The sequence below is a fragment of the Scylla paramamosain genome, chromosome 6, assembly GCF_035594125.1.
Source record: "Scylla paramamosain isolate STU-SP2022 chromosome 6, ASM3559412v1, whole genome shotgun sequence".
NCBI classification, from domain to species: Eukaryota; Metazoa; Arthropoda; class Malacostraca; order Decapoda; family Portunidae; genus Scylla; species Scylla paramamosain.
Genome location: NC_087156.1, coordinates 34,571,997 through 34,593,695, shown reverse-complemented (window position 1 = coordinate 34,593,695; position 21,699 = coordinate 34,571,997). Strand labels below are relative to the sequence as shown.

Below are 21,699 nucleotides of genomic sequence, written 5' to 3'. Positions count from 1 at the left end.
TTATATTCTGTGGACATGTGGTTCTTGTAGAACAGCTTGATTTTATCTTGTGGGGGTGGATGTTCTGCGCTGGAGTGCCATTTGTTGGGGGTATTCTTGATGACTTCGTCCACTTCACTATTCTTATAACCGTTGTTAATGAGGACTTGTGAGAGGCGTTGCAATTCCCTGTGTGTTGAGTCCTTGGAGGAGCAGTGGGTGAGGGCACGCCGGACATGTGCTTTGACAGTAGACTGTACGTAGCGTTGTGGGCATTCGCCTTCTCCGTTGAGGCATTGTCCTTAGTTGGTTTCCTTAGTGTATACGCACGTGGAGAAACCTGAGTTGCGCGCGGTCACCAGCACGTCCAGAAATGGTAAAAGGCCCTCCTTCGACCCTTCATATGTGAAGTTAATGCCGGAGGCTCTGGGGAGTTTTTCTTTCAGGTTCTGGAACTCTTCTATGTTCTTGGCCCGGACGAATCTGTCATCGATGTAGCGGCAGTACATTGAGGGGTGGTTGCCTTGCAATGTGTTGGTTACAATTGTTCCCATGATGAAGTTTGCGATGAAAACACCTGTTGGGCCTCCCATCGCTACTCCGTCAGTTTCTTTGTTCATTCTGCCGCGTGGACAGTGAAGGGCGCTTCCCTCCTGCAGATTTGTAGTAGTGTCTTGAGCTTGTCGTCTGGTATGTTGAGCTTATATATATATATATATATATATATATATATATATATATATATATATATATATATATATATATATATATATATATATATATATATATATATATATAATATAACACGCTGCATTGGTTCCCAGTTTTATGCTGGAATGATTTTTTTTTCTTGTCCCTGGGGCTTGTGATATGATAAATCGTGGTGGTCGTGGTACTACTACTACTACTACTAATAATAATACTAATACTAATACTACTACCACAACAACTACTACTACTACTACTACTACTACTACTACTACTACTACTACTACTACTACTACTACTTCTACTACTGCTACGGGACTCATATTCACTACAGCTATATGTAATCAGAGAATGCACACTATTAGCTTTTTCTGTAAGCGGAGTGACGGTGGTGCCCTCTGTTGACGGTGAAGCATCATTATCTTGGTCTGCACCACAAGTACAAGCAAAGGGAGGGAGCTTCTGATGTCCTTAACTTTATTATCATTCAAACATTGTCGTGTCCCGCTTAGTAATCTGAAGCTGTGCGATGCTGTGACTTCGGCGGCTTGTACAGTAGAATTAGAGGCAGATTCAACTTTCCAATATAGAGAAATTTTATGTAGAACTGTTTGCTTTGAATTGATTTATTTATTCTGTGCATTTTCCTTGAAGATTTTCTAAAAAGACTCTTACTGAAATTAATTGGAGCCTTCGTCTTTATAATCCTTTATTTCTTACTGCAGATCAGATTGTGAACCTCATTAAACAAGATGAAAAAATAACTAAGAGTGAACATGTCTGCTTCTTCTTGTCCTTCCTTTGTTTTACTTTTTTGTGAATCATGACTCGTTACGTAGAAATCTTATATCGTTAGCTGGCATTTCGAACCCCCTCTCCCCTCCTCTCTCTCTCTTATGACCAAAAAAAAAAAAGGAAAGAAAAACGATACACTTCGTAAGAGTAAATATGTTTGCTCCTGCTTGTCCTTCCTTTGTGTTTATTTTTGTCCCTCTTTTTCGTAAATCATGATTTATGTGGAAATATCGTTAGGTGATACTTGAAAACTCTCTCTCTCTCTCTCTCTCTCTCTCTCTCTCTCTCTCTCTCTCTCTCTCTCTCTCTCTCTCTCTCTCTCTCTCTCTCTCCACACCCTATCTCGCCTCAGTAGAAAGATACAGCATAACACCAGAATAATTACAGTTTCTCATATTACCATGCGCACATTTTTCATCTTCGCACATGACTGACTGAAGTGAATATTCTCATTACGTTCTTTTCGCCTCACCTGAATTCAACCTTCGCCGTGCCTGGGTCGTGGTGAAGAGGGATGGACGCCTGTGTGAGTCTGTTTCCTCCCCGTCAGTTGCAGTGCTACCCATGCAGGATGTGGCGAGTTTTGTTTAGTCAAGTGTGTGTTTTTTTTTTTGGTGTATGTAATTAGAAGGAAGTGAATATGTGAGAGGTATTGTACGTTAAGTGTGTTTATCTTTCTCTCCCTCTCTGTCTGTCTGGCTGTCTGTTCGTCTGTCTCTTATCTGTGAATGTATGTGTGTAATGTTTGTATGTATGTAAATTGTATGTATGTATGACCGTATGTCCGCCTGTCTGTTTGTCTGTTTGTCTTTCTCTGTCTGTCTTCTACCTATCTATCTGTCTTCTCCCTCCCCATCTCTCTCTCTCTCTCTCTCTCTCTCTCTCTCTCTCTCTCTCTCTCTCTCTCTCTCTCTCTCTCTCTCTCTCTCTCTCTCTCTCTCTCTCTCTCTCTCTCTCTCTCTCTCTCTCTCTCTCTCTCTCTCTCTCTCTCTCTCTCTCTCTCTCTCTCTCTCTCTCTCTCTCTCTCTCTCTCTGTGTGTGTGTGTGTGTGTGTGTGCAAATATGAACGGCTTATAAACATCGTACTACACACACACACACACACACACACACACACACACACACACACACACACACACACACACACACACACACACACACACACACACACACACACACACACACAGTTTTCCACACCATCACCTTTACTCTTCATGCCCTTCCCTCTCCTGCGTGGGGGGAGGGGGAGGGGGTGCATCTCCCTAATGCATATAAGATTCACAACAAGAAAAATAAGAACATGAATAAAACAAGAAGGAAAAAAAAAATAGGGTACAAAAGAGAGAGAGAGAGAGAGAGAGAGAGAGAGAGAGAGAGAGAGAGAGAGAGAGAGAGAGAGAGAGAGAGAGAGAGAGAGAGAACGTTGTTGTACACGAAAGGAGTGGAATATTTATCTTGCTAATGTAATAATAATAATGACAACAGCAGTAATTGTAGCAGGAGTTGTAATTATATAAAGAAGAGTGACAAGGAGACAAGGAAATAAATATAACATGACAACAAAAGAAGAAACAGTTATACTGGAAAAAAAATGATAAAATAAGAGATAAAGGGACTAGAAGAGAAGAAATAAAAACAAAATTACGCAAAAAAATAAAAAAAGAAAGAAAGAAGTAGTGAAAATAATTTTTAGAAGGGAAAAAGAAAAGTGAGGAAGATAATTGAAGAAAATATAGAAGCAGCAACAGCGCGAAAATTATGCAAACGAAGGGAAGATAATAGAATAAGACTAAAATTGTAGGAGGAAGAAAGGAAAAAAAAAAACGAGGAAATATTGCGTGAAACAACACACACACACACACACACACACACACACACACACACACACACACACACACACACACACACACACACACACACACACACACAAGGAAAGGGTTTTTACTTCTTACTGCGTATAAAGAAACAAAATACAGTTTTCTTATTTTTCCTTTCACTTTCAGCAGCTTCTCCAGTCTTGCCTCACTTACTGCTTAGAAAAGACACCATTGATCTTTGCTTTTCTCACTCACTCACTCTCTCTCTCACTCACTCACTCACTCACTCACTCACTCACTCACTCACTCACTCACTCACTCAATCACTCACTCATTTACTCACGCACTCTTTTACATTCATTTCTTCCCATCCCTTTTCACTCCCTTCTTTCGTTCATCCCTCTCTTTCTTGCTCACTTTCTGTTCTCGTTCCTTTCTATCTGTCTATCTTTTTCTTTCTTTTTCTTTCTTTCTTTCTTTTCCTTTCCTTTCCTTTCGTTCCCTTCCCTTCCCTTCCCTTCCTTCCCTTCCTTCCTTCCTTCCTTCCTTCCTTCCTTCCTTCCTTCCTTCCTTCCTTCCTTCCTTCCTTCCTTCCTTCCTTCCTTCCTTCCTTCCTTCCTTCCTTCCTTCCTTCCTTCCTTCCTTCCTTCCTTGCTCCTTTACTCCTTCCCTTCGTCACTCACTCTTTCACTCACTCACTCACTCACGCACTCACTCGCTCACTCACTCACTGCCTCCCTCCTTCCCTTACTCACTCACTCCCTCCCTCCTTGACTCACCCACACAAAGGCAGTCTGTCAATATTTTCACGTGTGCACGAGCTAAAGAGAATAGAGTCGTATGTTACCTACGGATCGTGCCTCCTCCTCCTCCTCCTCCATTTCTTCCATGGCTTGTGGGTAGTTGTGTCAGGAAGGGAGAAGACGATGAAGAGAAGGAGGAAGAAGAGGAAGGTTACATAGGATTTCACGGGGTAACTAAGGAGGAGGAGGAGGAGGAGGAGGAGGAGGAGGAGGAGGAGGAGGAGGAGGAGGAGGAGGAGGAGGAGGAGGAGGAGGAGGAGGAGGAGAGAGACTACAGCAATAATGAATGGTAAAGTGAAATTCATAACGTTCTAATGCTGTTATTGTTGTTATTTTCATGGTTTTTTATGATTTCTTATACTTTTTTTTTATTGTTGTTTTTCTGTCTGAGAAGCGAAGATGGTGCTGTCAGTCCCACTCTGGACCATTGCTCGCGCTGGCTTTATTGCGTACGAGAATTCATGTAATTAACACATTTCTACCACTACTACTACTACTACTACTACTACTACTACTACTACTACTACTACTACTACTACTACTACTACTATCACCACCACCAATACTGCGTACTACAATTTTCATCATCATTATCGTCATCATCATCATCATTATCTTTTTTTTTCATTTCTTCTTCTTCTTCTTCTTCTTCTTCTTCTTCTTCTTCTTCTTCTTCTTCTTCTTCTTCTTCTTCTTCTTCTTCTTCTTCTTCTTCTTCTTCTTCTTCTTCTTCTTCTTCTCTATAGACTTTCCACAATGTAACACCTTTTGCGTTCTCTTTAGTGCCCCTTAGCGTGTGTGTGTGTGTGTGTGTGTGTGTGTGTGTGTGTGTGTGTGTGTGTGTGTGTGTGTTCAAGAACCGACTCTTGTGTATGCAGCAATAATTTTATGGCTATACTCTGTACATATATTAGTGTATCATTATACATGTATTTATTCAGGTTCTGTTGCATCCCACCATTCTCCAGTTTTCCTTGGACAATACCCTTGAAGAGTATGGTGTGTAATATTCTTTAGCTTATTATTTGTATGTAGTTAGTATTTGATTTGAAGTTACGAGTACATGGGTGTCTTATCGCATCCCGTCATTCACCAGTGTTCTTTTTGCAATACCCCCTGTGTGTGGAGAGTCTGGTGTATAATATTCCATAAGTTATGTTGTTACGTAATAGGAATTTTAACACTTTGACTATTATTTGGTGCATCTTGCCTTCTAGGGCATTTTTACTTGTTCTATCTACCTTCAATCTTCAGGCTGTATAGGAAAAGCAAAACCTATTCTTTTTTAATCCCCTACGTTCTCATAGATGGTTATAAAGATTTGATGCATTACTTCTGGTGCTGTTAATTGTTTCGTATCGCAGTGAAAGTTACATAGTTACGTGATACATTAACATTCTTCCTCTCTGGCGTTTACTGTGTAGCATGACGCCGCCTGTACTGTACTCCCTTTCCCCTCACTGACCAGCCTCTCCCCTCGCCGGCAGCGGGAGGACATGAAAGAGTTATGCAGTGCTGCTGCTGGTCCCCTCGCCTGCTGGAGGGTTGAGGCGAGACGCGGGAGAGAGGGAGAACTGGTCCCCTCGCCTGCTGGAGGGTTGAGGCGGGGCGCGGGAGAGAGGGAGAACAGGAGGGAAAGAAAAGGAGTGTTAGAGGTACAGAGCGCCATAAAAGGGAGAACTAGGGCAAAGGGAGAGCTTGAGAGAGTTCGGCAGAGTGAGAGGAAGTCCAGAGAAGAGAGGAGAGGTAGCGGGGAGAGGAGGAGAAAAAATTTTGTGAGGTGAGGGTAAGGCCGCTTGGATTTAGGGAGAGGAGGGGATTGGAGGAAGGCTCTCAGGGATGACGGGAGGTGAGGGCGTCTCAGGTGGAGGAAAATTTTAATGGCAGAAAGGGCAAAAATAAAGAGGAGAGAAGGCAAAGGAAGGAGGGAGTTTGTTGGCTTTTCATTGTTTTTTTCTTTTTCATTTTCTCTTTCTCCTTCGCTTTTTTATCTTCTCCCTCCCCCCCTCTCTCTCTCTCTCTCTCTCTCTCTCTCTCTCTCTCTCTCTCTCTCTCTCTCTCTCTCTCTCTCTCTCTCTCTCTCTCTCTCTCTCTCTCTCTCTCTCTCTCTCTCTCTCTCTCTCTCTCTCTCTCTCTCTCTCTCTCTCTCTCTTCAACAATAGGCCACCGTTAAAAGCTGACTAAAATATTGCTCCCCTCCCTCCTTCCCTTTTTTCTCACTCTCACTTCAGTTCCTTCCTTCTGTTTTTTTTTTTTTTTTTAAGTATCTTCTCGTCTCCCTCCATGCCGTATTTTGCTGGAGCTTATCTGTCAGGGAGTGTGTGTATTCCGTGCTTGCTTTGATAATGAATAAAGTTTAAATGTCTAGATTGGAGAGCTAGTGTTTAAGTAATACGAGCATTGTTCTCTGATGTGTGTGTGGTTCGTTCATTTTACCTTCTTTTGTTTTGGTCTGAGATTTTTGCTTAGGTTTGTTTTTCATTTGTTTTATAGTTTTGGCACAGTTGGGTTTTTATGTATGTTTTTATTGTTGTTAATAGGTTTATTGATGTAGCTTTTACGTATTTTAAAAGATTATGTGCTATATTTTCAGTATTTTTTTTGTGGTTTAATTGTTAGGTTGGGTTCAGTTAGTCCTCTACACGATGATATTGTGTTCTTTTTACGTATTTTTTTGTGTTATTTATAGTATTTTTTTCATCAATAAACTACTATTACTACTACTACTACTACTACTACTACTACTACTACTACTACTACTACTACTACTACTACTACTACTACTACTACTACTACTGTGTGTGTCTCTCTCTCTCTCTCTCTCTGTGTGTGTGTGTGTGTGTGTGTGTGTGTGTGTGTGTGTGTGTGTGTGTGCAAATCATTATTACACGTTGAAAAGTAAATATTGAAAGGGGAAAGATAACTATTCATCTTCATTCATTCACGGTAAGCTAAAGCACCAAAATGGGAGGTGAACAATTCAGCTGCCTTAATGGGTACAATTTGTCTCAACTAAAAAAAAAAAATAAAAAAAAGAAAGAAACTAAAATGTGGAAATAAAATATAAGAAAATGAAAAACTAAAAGAGAGAATAAGAAATACGGCAAAAAAAAATGAAATAAGGAACAATATAAAGAGAAAATAAAGCAAGAGAGAGAGAGAGAGAGAGAGAGAGAGAGAGAGAGCATGTAAAATCTATCATCCTCAACTGGCTCATTCATCATATGTAACGGCAGTATTCCTCTCTTAAATTCAAGGCGAAAGGAGCTACGTATTATTTTGCTTCCTTTGAACTAAATTAGTAACCTAAGAATCTAATTACAACGTCCGTTCTTTTTTTTGTTGCCTTCCTTAATGACCTGTTGCCACTCGCGCACCTGCTTAACGAGTTCACCTGCGCACACCTGGTGGGAATCAGCGGCCCTTCTACGTGAGCTATTTACGAGAAGGTTTTTACTCGTGCGTGCAAGTTTTCCCTTCGTCAGCGTCTCCTAGCGAAAGATAATGAGATATTTTGTGGAAGTTTCTCTCTCATCATATTCTCTCTCTCTCTCTCTCTCTCTCTCTCTCTCTCTCTCTCTCTCTCTCTCTCTCTCTCTCTCTCTCTCTCTCTCTCTCTCTCTCTCTCTCTCTCTCTCTCTCTCTCAAACACACACACACACACACACTAATAGATAGACTGGTAGGTTGGTAGATAAGTAGAATGAGAGAGAGAGAGAGAGAGAGAGAGAGAGAGAGAGAGAGAGAGAGAGAGAGAGAGAGAGAGAGAGAGAGAGAGAGAGAAAGCAATGAAGGGTGCAAAAATCAACAGGAAGGGAGAAAGGAAGGAAGGAAGGAAAACTTAAAACCTTAAAGGAAAGGTACACGAGAGAGAGAGAGAGAGAGAGAGAGAGAGAGAGAGAGAGAGAGAGAGAGAGAGAGAGAGAGAGAGAGAGAGATGCTGCTGTCGTTCTTGGAGGCTGAGGAAGGAAGCGCAGTACACTGTATGCGGACACTGTGACCTGCGGAGGGTGGCGATCTTCTTTGTGCTCTCCTCAGCAGTGACAGCTCGAGGCGGCCCGTCACGTGTCCATCCTCGGGTGCATGGCGTGTGTGCAGCTTTACATTATTGCTTTGGGAATCGAGGAATGAAATCACTGTGGCCTTACATACTCGAATTTTCCTCCACTCTTGCGTTCCTTGTATATGTTGTAAAAGGCGAAGCTGAAGAAGAGAGGAGGAAACATATGCAAGATTTGATTGAAGCGCATCGAGTAGTCTTCGATCCTAAGCGGTCCTCTTTATGCTGCCTTCCTCGCGTCCGCCGCCTGCTTGTCTCCAGCCCTTCACTTCAGATCCGATCTCTGCCACATGAAAACCTCAAACGACAAGTGGACAACAGGAGCCTTCAAGGTGGAAGCTCGGCATGTCGTGAGTGAATGTATCACTGACCTGTCCTGTCCTGGCCGCACTGACCGAGAAATTCTTGCCACTCTTGTTGCGGGTTTGATAGAACGATGGTTGGGGACTGGAGAAAGGGGACGAAATATAGTGTCCCTGTCTTCTGCTCAAAAAAATGGAATGTTTCCTTGATTTTAGCTTTGTTTATTTGCTAATCTAATTATCTATTTAATTAGTTTTTTTTTTTTTTGTTTGTTCTTTGTTCGTAAGCTAATTAGTTGATTTTTTTTTATTAGCTACAACTACTGCCAATTAATCTTTCTGATAATCAACTGCAACTTCTAAAACTCTTATTTTTTTTTTTTTTTTGTTCGTATTACAGTCTGAAAAGTATGTGCTTGTGTAGCGTGGCAAAGATAAAATTGTTATTCACATTTCTCTTTCTTGGTGTCCATCTAAATAATTTATCACAGTGACCTCAATGTTAACAAGAGACGACCATACCAGAAAAAGACTTAATAGAGTTCACGTCTTTAAGAATGATTTTGCCCATGGTCCTCGAAAATTTAATAGATAGTTTTTGTTATGGTCGTTCACGCCTTTAAGAGGGATTTCTTCCTTCAGCTTTCCTTGATCATTTAGGTTTTTGAAAATATTCCTTCTGGACCTTCAGGCTTTTAAGAAAGACTTCATTCCTGCTCCTTCAGGTTTCTAGGAGTAATTTAGACGTTCCTGGAAATTCAGAGGTTTTGGTCTTAGTTGTTCAGGCTCATAAGAGGAGTTTCGTTCTTGGATCCTTAGAATTTAAAGAAAAAAGCGTCTAAATAAATATGATGACGATAACCCGGAAGACACTCAGTTCCCAGGATCAATAAGGACATGTACGAGGCCTTTGTCTGGCAGGAACAATTGCCCAGTCCACACGGAGGGCGAGAGTGGAGAGGAGGGGGTGGGGGGTGGGTGTTGCCGGTTGTCTTGTCTGCTCAAAGGACACCAAAGGAAGCAAGTCAAGGAACGTAATGGCGAGTTTTCTTTTCACTTTTTTTTATCACCATGTCTGTGTCTCGGTTTGTTTATCCAACTTCTTTATCTGCGCGTTGTGTCTTCCTCGCTGTCTCTGTATCGTATGCTCTCTCTCTCTCTCTCTCTCTCTAAATCCTATAAGCAAGCCCTTACATCACATCAGCCATCTGGACAGGCCTTAACAATAGCTGCAGGAACACCTGAATCTGGGATACCTAACACAGCTGACAGGATAGCCACAGACACACCTGTTTCTTCCTCATCATCCAGAGAAGTGATCGTAGCCTTTGAGATAGATAAACAGATAGATAAATAGATGGATTGGTAGATAGATAGGTATATATATATATAGCTAGATAGATGGATAGATAGATTGGTAGATAGATTGATAGATAGATAGATAGATAGATAGATAGATGGGTATGTAGGTAGGTAGATAAATATATAGATAAATCGCTAGGTAGATAGATAGTTAGTTAAATAGATAGATGGGTATATAGATAGATAGATAGATAGATAGATAGATAGATAGAATAATTGATAGACAGATAGATAGGTAGGTAGGTGAGTGATTGATAAATTACAACACTGGTACAAAATCAATCAGGCAAACATTAGTATAAAGAAATGATGAAGGAAAAAAAAAAATACTTCGAATCAATCATCCTTTTGACTTCTGACTGGGGACTGTCGCCTTCAGTGTACCTTTTCTTTCAGCCTTTTTGATGCCCTTTGCCAGAGACCCTCATACATGAAAAAAAAAAAAGAAAATAATAATAATAAATAGATAGATAGAATAAAATAAAATAAAACAAAGAAAAAAAAATAGCCAATCCATTTTTTTTTTTTATTGGAAATATCAGGAGCTTACAAACATCAATTCTCATATGCAAAGACCATACACGGCGAGACAAACAGGAGCTTCATCACTCGACGGGCGCCTATTGATCTCACACACTGGCGAATAGATCACTTTGTACATTCCGTTTTCTTTTTCTTCATGCACGTATAATTTGCCTGCCTCCCGCGAATCACAGACAAGAAATAGAGAGTTATAAGATGAAAATTCAAGGGTTACAGGACCGCTAGAGTGCTTTAGCTGTGTATTCATTAATTCCGAGTCATCTTTTAGCTTGTTTTTTTTTTTTTCTGTTGCTTGGCTATTTATTGCCATCAAGGCCCAGATCGATATGTGTTAATTAATTAGTAATAAGTGAAGACCGAAGAATTTACTTTATTTTCTATTTCATTTCTTTTTAATTTTTTTTATTTTTTATAGACAGATAGAAAATGTGTCGTTTTGTTTTCTTTTTAATCTGAGCAGGCTTTGAAAATTGAGTAATATTTTTTAATGCGTTTGCTTTTCATTTTTTCTTTTTTTTACTGAGTTCTTTTTAATTTGCTGAACCAGAAAGAGTGAATTATTATTTTTTTTCCTGGACTTCATTTCGTGTATGTATAAAAAAAAAAAAAAGAAAGACAAAATGAAATCCTAAAGGGAAACACGTGAAAGGAAAAACATAAAGCAATACCCAATAGGTTGAGTTTCTTTATCAGACACAGATTCGTCTTAAAACTGAGGATAAAGTAAGAAACAGAGAAACTAAAGAAGACGGAAAGTTAAAAGAAGGAAAGAAAGAATAAGAAACGGCAAAAAATACATAAAAGAACAAGTAATAGGAAAAGAAAGGTCTAATAAGAGAGAGAGAGAGAGAGAGAGAGAGAGAGAGAGAGAGAGAGAGAGAGAGAGAGAGAGAGAGAGAGAGAGAGAGAGAGAGAAGAAGAAGAAGAAGAAGAAGAAGAAGAAGAAGAAGAAGAAATAGAAAAAAGAAACATCGAATAAGAAATGAAAGTCAGAGAGAGAGAGAGAGAGAGAGAGAGAGAGAGAGAGAGAGAGAGAGAGAGAGAGAGAGAGAGAGAGAATGTGGGCGTCGTGCCTCTTCATTGCCCTCTAAGCCCTGTGGTAAACCGTGGCCCTCGTCAGGAAGCTGCGTCGGAAATGAGACGACTTTTTTGATGATCACTATTTTTATTCATGAGCCGCTTATGCTGACGAAGTGGAGAGAGAGAGAGAGAGAGAGAGAGAGAGAGAGAGAGAGAGAGAGAGAGAGAGAGAGAGAGAGAGAGAGAGAGAGAGAGAGAGAGAGAGAGAGAGAGAGAGAGAGAGAGAGAGGAAAGAAACGAAGATAAGATGCAGATGATAGAAAGGGAAAGAATATAATGAGATAGATAGATAGATAGATAGATAGATAGATAGATAGAGAGAGAGAGAGAGAGAGAGAGAGAGAGAGAGAGAGAGAGAGAGAGAGAGAGAGAGAGAGAGAGAATAGCCCAGAAAAAAGAGAAAAAAACGAGATTAAAGAGAAACTAAAAAATAAACGGCAGGATAAGCGAGGAAGAGTCAAAATCCTTAAGAAAAAGTACAAGACGAAGGAGAGAAACATTTAATTCGAGTGGGAAAAAAGTCAAGAAAGAAAGAAAAGAGAGAGTCAGGTCACCGCCGTGGAGGACGGACGTGTTTTCAGTGTGCTCTGCGCATTCAGATCAGTTCTTCAGCAACGCAAATCTCCATCTCTACGTGAAATGGCGGAACACAGGCTCATCAAGAGGCGTGATCTCCCGGGATATTGTCCTCAGCGATGGTGTGCCGTGTGTGGTAGGGCGGCTACCAAATCAGCCCCCTACGTGAGTTGTGAGGGCAGTAACGAATGTCCTAACGTGTGCCACACAGCTTGCCTAGGTGACAGAGAGACCTACACTTGTAAGGACACACAGCAGCTACGTCATGAAGCCAGTTTAGCGGATGAAGTGGTCTACATTAGTGAAAACCCTGAAGTGGACCTTCCATCCACACCTCTACACGATGGAGTGGATGATGACGCGAGGCAACACCTGTCGCAGCTGGAGAAAGACGAGCTCGTCACCACTGTTATCCAGCTACAAAAACAGGTAATGAAAGATAAAAATGTGATTCAGTCTCTCCGTCTACAGAGAGACTGGATAATTAACAAAAAGGCACAAGTGATAGACCTATTAGGGCTTATAGACGCTCTTACTGATGCGAGGGAGAATGAGGAAAAGACTGCCACCTGCTCCGTGGCGACAACAGCCACCCCTCTCTCAATCGCCAGAACTTGGGAAAACGCGTGTGCTTCCTCGGACCGCTGGAGGCAGTGGTGGAGATCAGGGAAGCCCAGACCTCTTAGACACGAGGCAGTGGAAGTAGAAGAAGACCCCACCACAAATACAGCTACCGCTGCTGCCACTTCCACCGCCACCACAGTCGCCGCAGCAGCATCAACACCTGCCGACTCCGACACTGACTCCGCTGCTGCCGCCACCAACACCACTACCACCACCACCAACATCAACAACAGGAGGAGGAGCAGCAGCAGCAACGACAGTAACAACAGGAACAGTATCAGCAATGGCAGAAACAACAACAACAACAGGAGCAGCAGCAACAAGAGGAGGAAGAAACGAGGTCAGCAGCGATTAGGACCTCACTCCGCCACACCAGGTGCGCGACCCAACCCTCCCGCACCCCAGTCCCACCCACATCATTTTAGATCCCAAAGGGACGTCAGAGGTGGAGACAGACCACGCTGCGACTACTGCTCCCGCCTCGGACACACATCCGAGGTGTGTTACAGCCGCACTGCTGATATAAGGCAGGAAACGATTCTCAGAAGGGTCCTGACAGAAGGATGGAGAAAAGAGCTAAATCCTCAACCTCAGCTGCCCTTTCGAGACTCCCCTCTCCACCCCTACCCACCAACATGGCAACCACAACCCAGGCAACACCACGACTGGAGCCCACTCATGTGGCAGGGAAGGCAGTAACACGCCTCCCCCTGCCAAGGTAGCCCTAAGTCAAACCAGCGCCAAGGAAAAACAAAAGACTGGCCACCTCAGCCGACACCTGACTGTTGTGTCGGCCAACGTGAGGGGCCTTCGCACCAACCTTGGTGACCTCACCCACAACTTTGTCCTCCGACACAACGCGGACATTGTTGCCGTCACGGAAACGTGGCTCAGTGGTGAGGTGGAGCCGACGTTTGGCAACATCCCGGGCTACACAAAGTGGGTGAGGAAGGACCGTGAGCATAGAGTGGGCGGAGGCGTGGCTGCCTGCTTCAAACACGGCCTCCAAACTCAAAAAATTGACGTGGTGCTGCCTGAAGGAATGGAGGCGCTGTTCTTCAGAGTGGTAATAAATGACAGCACAGGACTCCTCCTGTGTGTCATGTACCGTCCCCCAAGGCAAGGACGTTCAGCGCTGGATTTTCTGACGGAGGAATTGGACACTATGCTACAGCGGCACAAGTGTTCCCACGTCATGATTCTGGGGGATCTAAACTTCCACCTGGAGCAGGATGCCTTTAACAGCCTCCTGATGGTGCAGGGTCTGACGAACCACGTGTCCTTCCCTACACATGAGAGGGGAGGGTCGCTGGACCCTGTGCTAACAGATCTCCCTGACTCCAGCATCGTCTGCCATCAACTGGGGACGGTGGGCACCTCCGACCACCATGCCGTGCTGGCACGAGTCAAGCTGGATATAGCGAGGGAGGCCGCCGCCCCGCGCACTATCTGGCTGTGGGAGCAGGCTGACTGGGCATCCCTGAGACACGACATCGTTCGCTTGGACTGGGACGCCCTACTGATAGGCAACGCGGAGGAAAAGGCCCGTGCCCTCACCACCAAGCTCCTTGCCCTCCAGCAGCAACACGTCCCCAGCAGAAGGTACCTCGTTAGGCCTAATGACCCTGCTTGGTTTGGTTACCGATGCCGAGCGGCCGCTGAGGCTAAACACGAAGCCTGGGTGAGGTACAAACGTCGTCCAACACACTACAACTGGGCCCAACACCGTGTGGCGTGTAGACGGGTGACAGCTACCTGCAGGTGGGCGAGACGGCAGCAGCGAGAGGACCTGAGGCAAAAGCTCTGTGGCTCAGGGGTTGGCCACAAGACCTGGTGGAGGCTTGTCAAGGAGCAGCAAGGAACAGGCCGCCGCGACACTGTTCCTCCACTAACAAGGCCGGACGGGACAACAGCCGCCAGCAGTGAGGACAAGGCTTCTCTACTCGCTGATTTTTTCGCAGAGAAGATGTCAGTCACTGATCCGGGTAGACGTCCACCTCACCTCCCTCAGGAAACAGACCACACCGTCGCCGATGTTCAGGTGACACGTGAACAGGTGGAGCGGCTGATGAGGGAAGTAGAGGAGAACAAAGCCACCGGCCCGGACGACATCAGCCCGCGGCTCCTCAAACGTTGCGCCAGTGAGCTGTCAGGTCCTCTCACCAGCGTCTTCAGGGCCTGCCTGATGGAGCACAGGTGGCCCTCTATATGGAAGGAGGCGCGAGTGGTACCAGCCCACAAGAAGAACTCAAAGTCTGAGCCCAGCAACTACAGACCCATCTCGCTGCTCTCCGTGGTGGGCAAGTTGCTGGAGCAGGTGGTGGCAGGTGTCATCTGTCATCACCTGAGTGAGCACCGCCTCCTCTCAGACAGACAGTTCGGCTTCCGGCCTGGCCGCTCAACAGCGGACCTCCTCACCCTCCTCTCCCAAGGCTGGCAGGATGCCCTGGACGAAGGTCTGGATACTCTTGTGGTGGCCCTGGACATTGCTGGGGCCTTTGATAGGGTCTGGCACGCGGGGCTTGTAAAAAAGCTTTGCGCCAAGGGTATCCAGGGCAACCTCCTTGCACTGCTCGAGGACTACCTCCAGGGGAGAACCCTCCGGGTAGTCATCAATGGACAGGCATCCCAGCCGTTACCTATACAGGCCTCAGTTCCACAGGGTTCAGTGTTGGGCCCGATCCTGTGGAACATATACATCGATGACCTCCTGCGGCAAATCCCGACTCTGCTTGCATACGCCGACGACTGCAATCTCTCCCGCTCCTACTGCCGCTCCGACAGTCAACGAGCCGTTAGAGAGCTAAATAGGCAGCTCAGGCTGGTGATGGAGTGGGGAGAGGCGTGGCAAGTCAGCTTCGCTCCAGAAAAGACGCAGGCCATGGTCATCTCACGGTCCCCAGCTGCCTCCCCAGCCGTCTCAGGCTGTCTGATTTTTGGAGGCCAGACACTTCCCCTCCAGGAACACGTCAAGTTGCTGGGAGTGACAGTGGACTGTGGCCTGCGCTTTGACCGCCATGTTGCTGCTGTTGCCCACCAGGTCTCCCAGCGAGTCTCTGCACTGCGTCGGATGTCAGGAAACCTCGACTCCCGGGGCATCCTCACACTGTACAAGGCTCAGATACGGCCTTGTATGGAGTACAGTGCCTTGTCCTGGATGTCGAGTGCCCCCACCCACTTGCAGAGACTGGATGCTGTGCAACGCCGTGCCCTGCGCTTGGTGGGGATGGACGGACAGCAGCAGCAGCAGCAGCAGCAGCAGCAGGAGGAGCAGACCGGAGTCAGGTCGCTGGAGCATCGGCGGGACGTGTCGGCGCTGGTGGTCCAGCACAAGGCCCGGGTTCTGGAGGTCCCTCATCTCAGCTCGATAAGGCTCCCACCACGAGCTGTCCAGAGGGAGTCCAGGACCACCACCTCCAATGACATGCTGGTGCAAGTGCCTCGATCTTACTCGAGGCAGCACCAGCGCTCTTACACAGCTAGAACCTCCAGACTGTGGAATGTGTTTACGGCAGCCACGAGTGATACACAGACAATGACACTCCAGCAGGTGAAAGTGGCTGCACACAGGTGGCGTAAAACACAACCCCCCACACTAGTGCTGTGTTAATCATGTCTGTATATATATATAGTAGGATGAGTTTACTTTTTGTATATATTTTCTTCCTTACATTTAAGTATAGGCTTTTCAAATAACAGCATAAAAAACGTGTTGTTTTAAGCCTGATGTAAATTTTGTTTAAATAAAAAAAAAAAAAAAAAAAAAAACCTTACGAGACAGAAAAAAAAAAAAGGAGGATGTGAAATGTGGACGAGAGGGGGGAAAAAGATGAAGTGATGTTGCACTATGAGTAATTTGCAGTATGAGGAAATGATAATATGAGTGAGAGTAAAGGATGAGGGATAAAAAGATGAAAAGGCTTGGTGATATGAGGGTTAGTATGAAAGGGAAGGCGGAGTTTGAGGCCGCGTGTGAGTGAAGGAGAGGAAGAGAGGGAATGAAGGACGACAGTTTGCGGTGGGAACGAGAGGTGAAGGACAGAAGGAGGCGAGGAAGGGGAGAAAAGGAAAACTGGAGAGAAACAGGAAATTAACCATTAGGAAGAGATATTTGAGGAGAGATGGGGAAAGGGAAAAGGAAAAGAAAGAGGTAAAGAAAAAGAAGTGAATGTGGTAAAGGCAACAGTTTTCAGAGAGAGAGAGAGAGAGAGAGAGAGAGAGAGAGAGAGAGAGAGAGAGAGAGAGAGAGAGAGACGTATATACATAGATACATACACATACATACATATACTCATACATACATACATACATACATACATACATACATACATAGAGATAAATGAAAAGACACAAGAACAAGATCATTCGTCGGTACATAGTTATATGAATGGAACAACACTAAACAGAACGTGTCACTATTTGTAAAGTTTTTTCCAATAACCACCCCCTCTCTATTTGATGAGGCAGTGTTTGATGTTCATTTGCTTGCCATTAATCCCCCTGCATCATTTTTACACGCTTTAGTTAATTATTTATCGTTTATCTTAGAGAGAGAGAGAGAGAGAGAGAGAGAGAGAGAGAGAGAGAGAGAGAGAGAGAGAGAGAGACTTTGGATGTATTATGCCAAAACATGAATTCACACAAGATCTGCTAATAACTAACTAGGAAAAGATACATTAGTAAAACAAACATATGCATAAAAAAAAAGGATATGTACACAGATAAATGAATAAGGAACTAAATGATTTGTTATATTTTGGCGCTGCAACAAAGGAATCATAATTATAGAATTGGAAAAGAGAAAAAAAAAAAAGTAAAGCGAATCAATTTATTTCACACCTTTGGGCCTGAATTCTCAACTGACACTCCAGAAGTTGGATAACACACACACACACACACACACACACACATACACACACCAGCAGGCACAGGACGATGTTACCTTGATGTGTCTCTCTTATATTCTCCCAGTTTCTCTTCCCCCACCCTGCCTCTCCCCCCTCCCTTACTTTCCCCAGTTTCCCAGCTTCTCGCCTCCTCCAGTTTCCAGTCCCCCAGTCTTCTGCCCCACGCCCCTCTCTCGCTCCTTGTGCCGGGAGAGGGTGTGGAGAGGTGATGGGGGGAGGGGGGAGAGTGTTGCCCGTTCCTTTACGTGTAGTTTGCTTAAGAAAAGAAATAGTTTCCTGTGTGTTATTTCCTCACGTTTCCTTTCTTATTTCCTTTGTGACTTTTTCCTTCTTTCTTTCTTTCTTTTTTCCTTCATTTCTTTCTTTGTTTCTCTGTTTCTTTCTTTCCTCCTTTTTTTTTATCTTCCTTCCTTCCTTTTTTCCTTCCTTCCTCCATGACTGTCTATCTTTCTTTCTGCTGATCCTTCAAGTTTGCCATTTCTCTCTCTCTCTCTCTCTCTCTCTCTCTCTCTCTCTCTCTCTCTCTCTCTCTCTCTCTCTCTCTCTCTCTCTCTCTCTCTCTCTCTCTCTCTCTCTCTCTCTCTCTCTCTCTCTCTCTCTCTCTCTCTCTCTCTCTCCTGTACCTTCTTATAAAAATGTTCACTGTTCCTTCTTTATCCCTTCTTTCTTTGCCAACACCCACCTGTCTCTTCTCTCTCTTCTCTCTCTCTCACGGACGTCTCCTTCACCCAGGTCGAGCGAGCCGTCACCCAAGGGCTCGCCAACCCTGGGTACCCGTAAGGCGAAGGAGCAAGACAGACCGAGAGCCAACACTCAGTCTCGCCCCGCGCCTTCCTTCTTCACCACATTCAAGGTAGGCGTTGTGTGTCGTGTGTACCCTTGTATTTACCTGGCTGTGTTTATCTGTGTGTGTCTGACTGGGGATTTAGATTGTTTTCTTTTATTTTATTAGTTTTTTTTTCGTTTTTTTTTTTTTTGTGGGTGTGTGTGTGCGTGTGTTGACAGGATTGAGTCTAAGATTGTACTGGGTTTGGATTTTATTTATTATTTTTGTTGTTGTTGTTCTTTATGGAGGTTTGATTGTGTTATCGAATGTCTGATTAGTTTCCACAGTCTATCCTTTTTTTTTTCTTTTTTTTTTCATTGCGTCCAAGGCTGTAATGTGTTAGGATTTCATTTCTCTTGTTTTTTTTTTGTTTTTCCTCTCTCTCTTTCTCTCTCTCTCTCTCTCTCTCTCTCTCTCTCTCTCTCTCTCTCTCTCTCTCTCTCTCTCTCTCTCTCTCTCTCTCTCTCTCTCTCTCTCTCTCTCTCTCTCTCTCTCTCTCTCTCTTTTCTTTCATTATTTTTTTTCTGGGATGATTTGATTATGTTTTGAATTTGTAATTGTTTTTAGTATTTTTGTATATACATGACATGCATACTTACACTTAAACAAGCACACACTCACACACACACACACACACACACACACACACACACACACACACACACACACACACACACACACACACACACACACACACACACACACACAAAGACATGCAGAGAATATTAAAGCACTTAGGGTCATTTTCTGATCTCATATATTACCTCATATTCTCTCCCACCTTCTTTATTGCGGTAACTATTGTGCTCTCTCTCTCTCTCTCTCTCTCTCTCTCTCTCTCTCTCTCTCTCTCTCTCTCTCTCTCTCTCTCTCTCTCTCTCTCTCTCTCTCTCTCTCTCTCTCTCTCTCTCTCTCTCTCTCTCTCTCTCTGTTAATAAAGTTATAATTTCGTGAGACTTTTAAATGATATCAAAATTTAATTAAATCTTGTCTTGAGGATTCTTTCTTTCTCTCTCCTTCTCCTATTGGCTGACTGGGTTAGCCAATCACGTGGGTGTTTCGGGAAGCTACATTTCTTCCTGACCTTCTTCACCCATTTCTGTCTGTCTGTCTGTCTGTCTTGTGTCTTGTTACCCTCCTCCTTTTCTTCGTCTGCAGCGCTTGTCTCTCCGCCTTTTTTTTTTTTTATTTCTATCGATGTTTTTGGTCATTGTCTCCTTCTTTGTCTGCGTATTATTCTCTTTCTCTATTTTCGTGTTTTCTTTTTCTGTAGTGTTCGATCTGTTTGTCTCTCCATCTTTTCTGTGCACGTGTGTTTGTCTGCTTGTTTTATTTTCTTGTGTGGGTATGTGTGTTTTTGTTTTCTTGTTTTGTTGTGTGTGTGTGTGTGTGTGTGTGTGTGTGTGTGTGTGTGTGTGTGTGTGTGTGTGTGTGTGTGTGTGTGTGTGTGTGTGTAAATGTCATTCTATACTCTCTCTCTCTCTCTCTCTCTCTCTCTCTCTCTCTCTCTCTCTCTCTCTCTCTCTCTCTCTCTCTCTCTCTCTCTCTCTCTCTCTCTCTCTCTCTCTCTCTCTCTCTCTCTCTCTCTCTCTCTCTCTCTCTCAATGGGAGGTCTTCTGCCACAATTGACCTCACTCGTCGCGTCCTCTTTCTGTCAATATTGGAGGTGGAGGCGGAGACTGCACACTTATCTTACTTGCCCGAAATGTGTGTCTGTGTGTGTGTGTGTGTGTGTGTGTGTGTGTGTGTGTGTGTGTGTGTGTGTGTGTGTGTGTGTGTGTGTGTGTGTCTGTGTGTGTGTGTGTGTCTATTGACGATTTTTTTTTGTTTGTTCTTTGAGAAGTGTAGCAGCAAGTTTGCGAATGTACGTGATGTTCGGGGGAAAGGTGAAGAATTTTGTGTGTGCGAGAGAGAGAGAGAGAGAGAGAGAGAGAGGAATAGATTAGAATGGCATGAATATCTTTTTGTCCTTTTAAAATGTGGGAATTACAATTTCTTCTCATCTCATAGCCGAAGTGTAATGTAATTTTCCAAGAACATAATACGAGTATATCAATTTTTTTTTCTATAATGTAATATTCTTCACTATTAATTATATTTACGTGTATCATTTCATTGTTATATTAATTTTGTTTCCCTTGTCTATCTTCTAATGTTGCTCTTTTTCTTTTTGATGAGTTATTGTAGTTTTGTCTTTGTTTTTTTATTATTTTTTCTGTGTCTAAGTCTTCATGTCTCTTTATCTGTGTCTTGCTGTTTGCGCCTTTTAGTTTCTGTGTATATTTTTCTGTCCATTTTGCTATTCTTGTACGTTTCTGTATTTAGTGTGACTTCCTTCTGTCATGAATTCTATGTGAGGCTCATAAATGTTACCAATAAAATGACTGAGAATAAAATTGTTCGTGGATGAGACGAAAAATCACATCCACGCCTTGTAAATACTTGTAGCTACAGAAAAACTCTACGGTCTCCTCCTTTCACATTTCACTTTCCCGCTGCTTGCTGTATGTTGCTACGTGTGTGTGTGTGTGTGTGTGTGTGTGTGTGTGTGTGTGTGTGTGTGTGTGTGCGCGCGGGTTAGTTATTTAGTTGCTTTATTTATGGGATGTATTCCTTCCCAGTATTTTTCTTAGAGGTGAGGTGACTTTTCCTATAATTGTACATACCTGGAATAAAATACGAGTTCTAAGTCGTGGAAAAGATTGAGACAAAAAATAAATAAATAAAAAAAAAACTCTTGCTGTTTACTTGTATTATCACGATACACTTGCTGGAGATGAATTTGTTTTATTCATTTACGTGTATGGAGTGAAAATACGCGTTTTGAGTCGGTTGAAAAAAAATAGATTAAGAAATAACATCCTTTCTGTTTATTCGCGTTGCATTAGCACTGGCACATTTGCGAGACATTACCTTTTTGACGGATTTACGCGAGGAAGAGATAGTTTTTTTTTTTATGCTACACCCATTACCGCGGCACATTTGCGAGCGATGACTATTTTTTTTTATGCTACACCCATTACCGCGGCACATTTGCGAGCGATGACTATTTTTTTTTTATGCTACACCCATTACCGCGGCACATTTGCGAGCGATGACTATTTTTTTTTATGCTACACCCATTACCGCGGCACATTTGCGAGCGATGACTATTTTTTTTTTTTTTATGCTATACCCATTACCGCGGCACATTTGCGAGCGATGACTATTTTTTATTTTTTTTTTATCTATGTACAGCACATTTCTGCAATGATGTACGAGCAGATTTAGGAATATATTAAAAAAAACACACACACTTGCTGTTTATATGCATTCCC

The 21,699-nt window shown here is 43.5% G+C and overlaps 1 protein-coding gene across 9 annotated transcripts in view; it reads left to right on the top strand.

Annotated features, from left to right (window-relative positions):
• LOC135101648 (multiple C2 and transmembrane domain-containing protein 1-like) overlaps positions 1–21,699 on the top strand; it is a 169,976-nt gene that overhangs the window by 119,935 nt on the left and 28,342 nt on the right. For all 9 annotated transcript variants that reach the window (XM_064005934.1, XM_064005938.1, XM_064005930.1 and 6 more), the window contains one exon: positions 18,289–18,409. In XM_064005934.1, the coding sequence (XP_063862004.1) occupies positions 18,289–18,409 (121 nt within the window). The remainder of the gene's footprint in view (positions 1–18,288; positions 18,410–21,699) is intronic.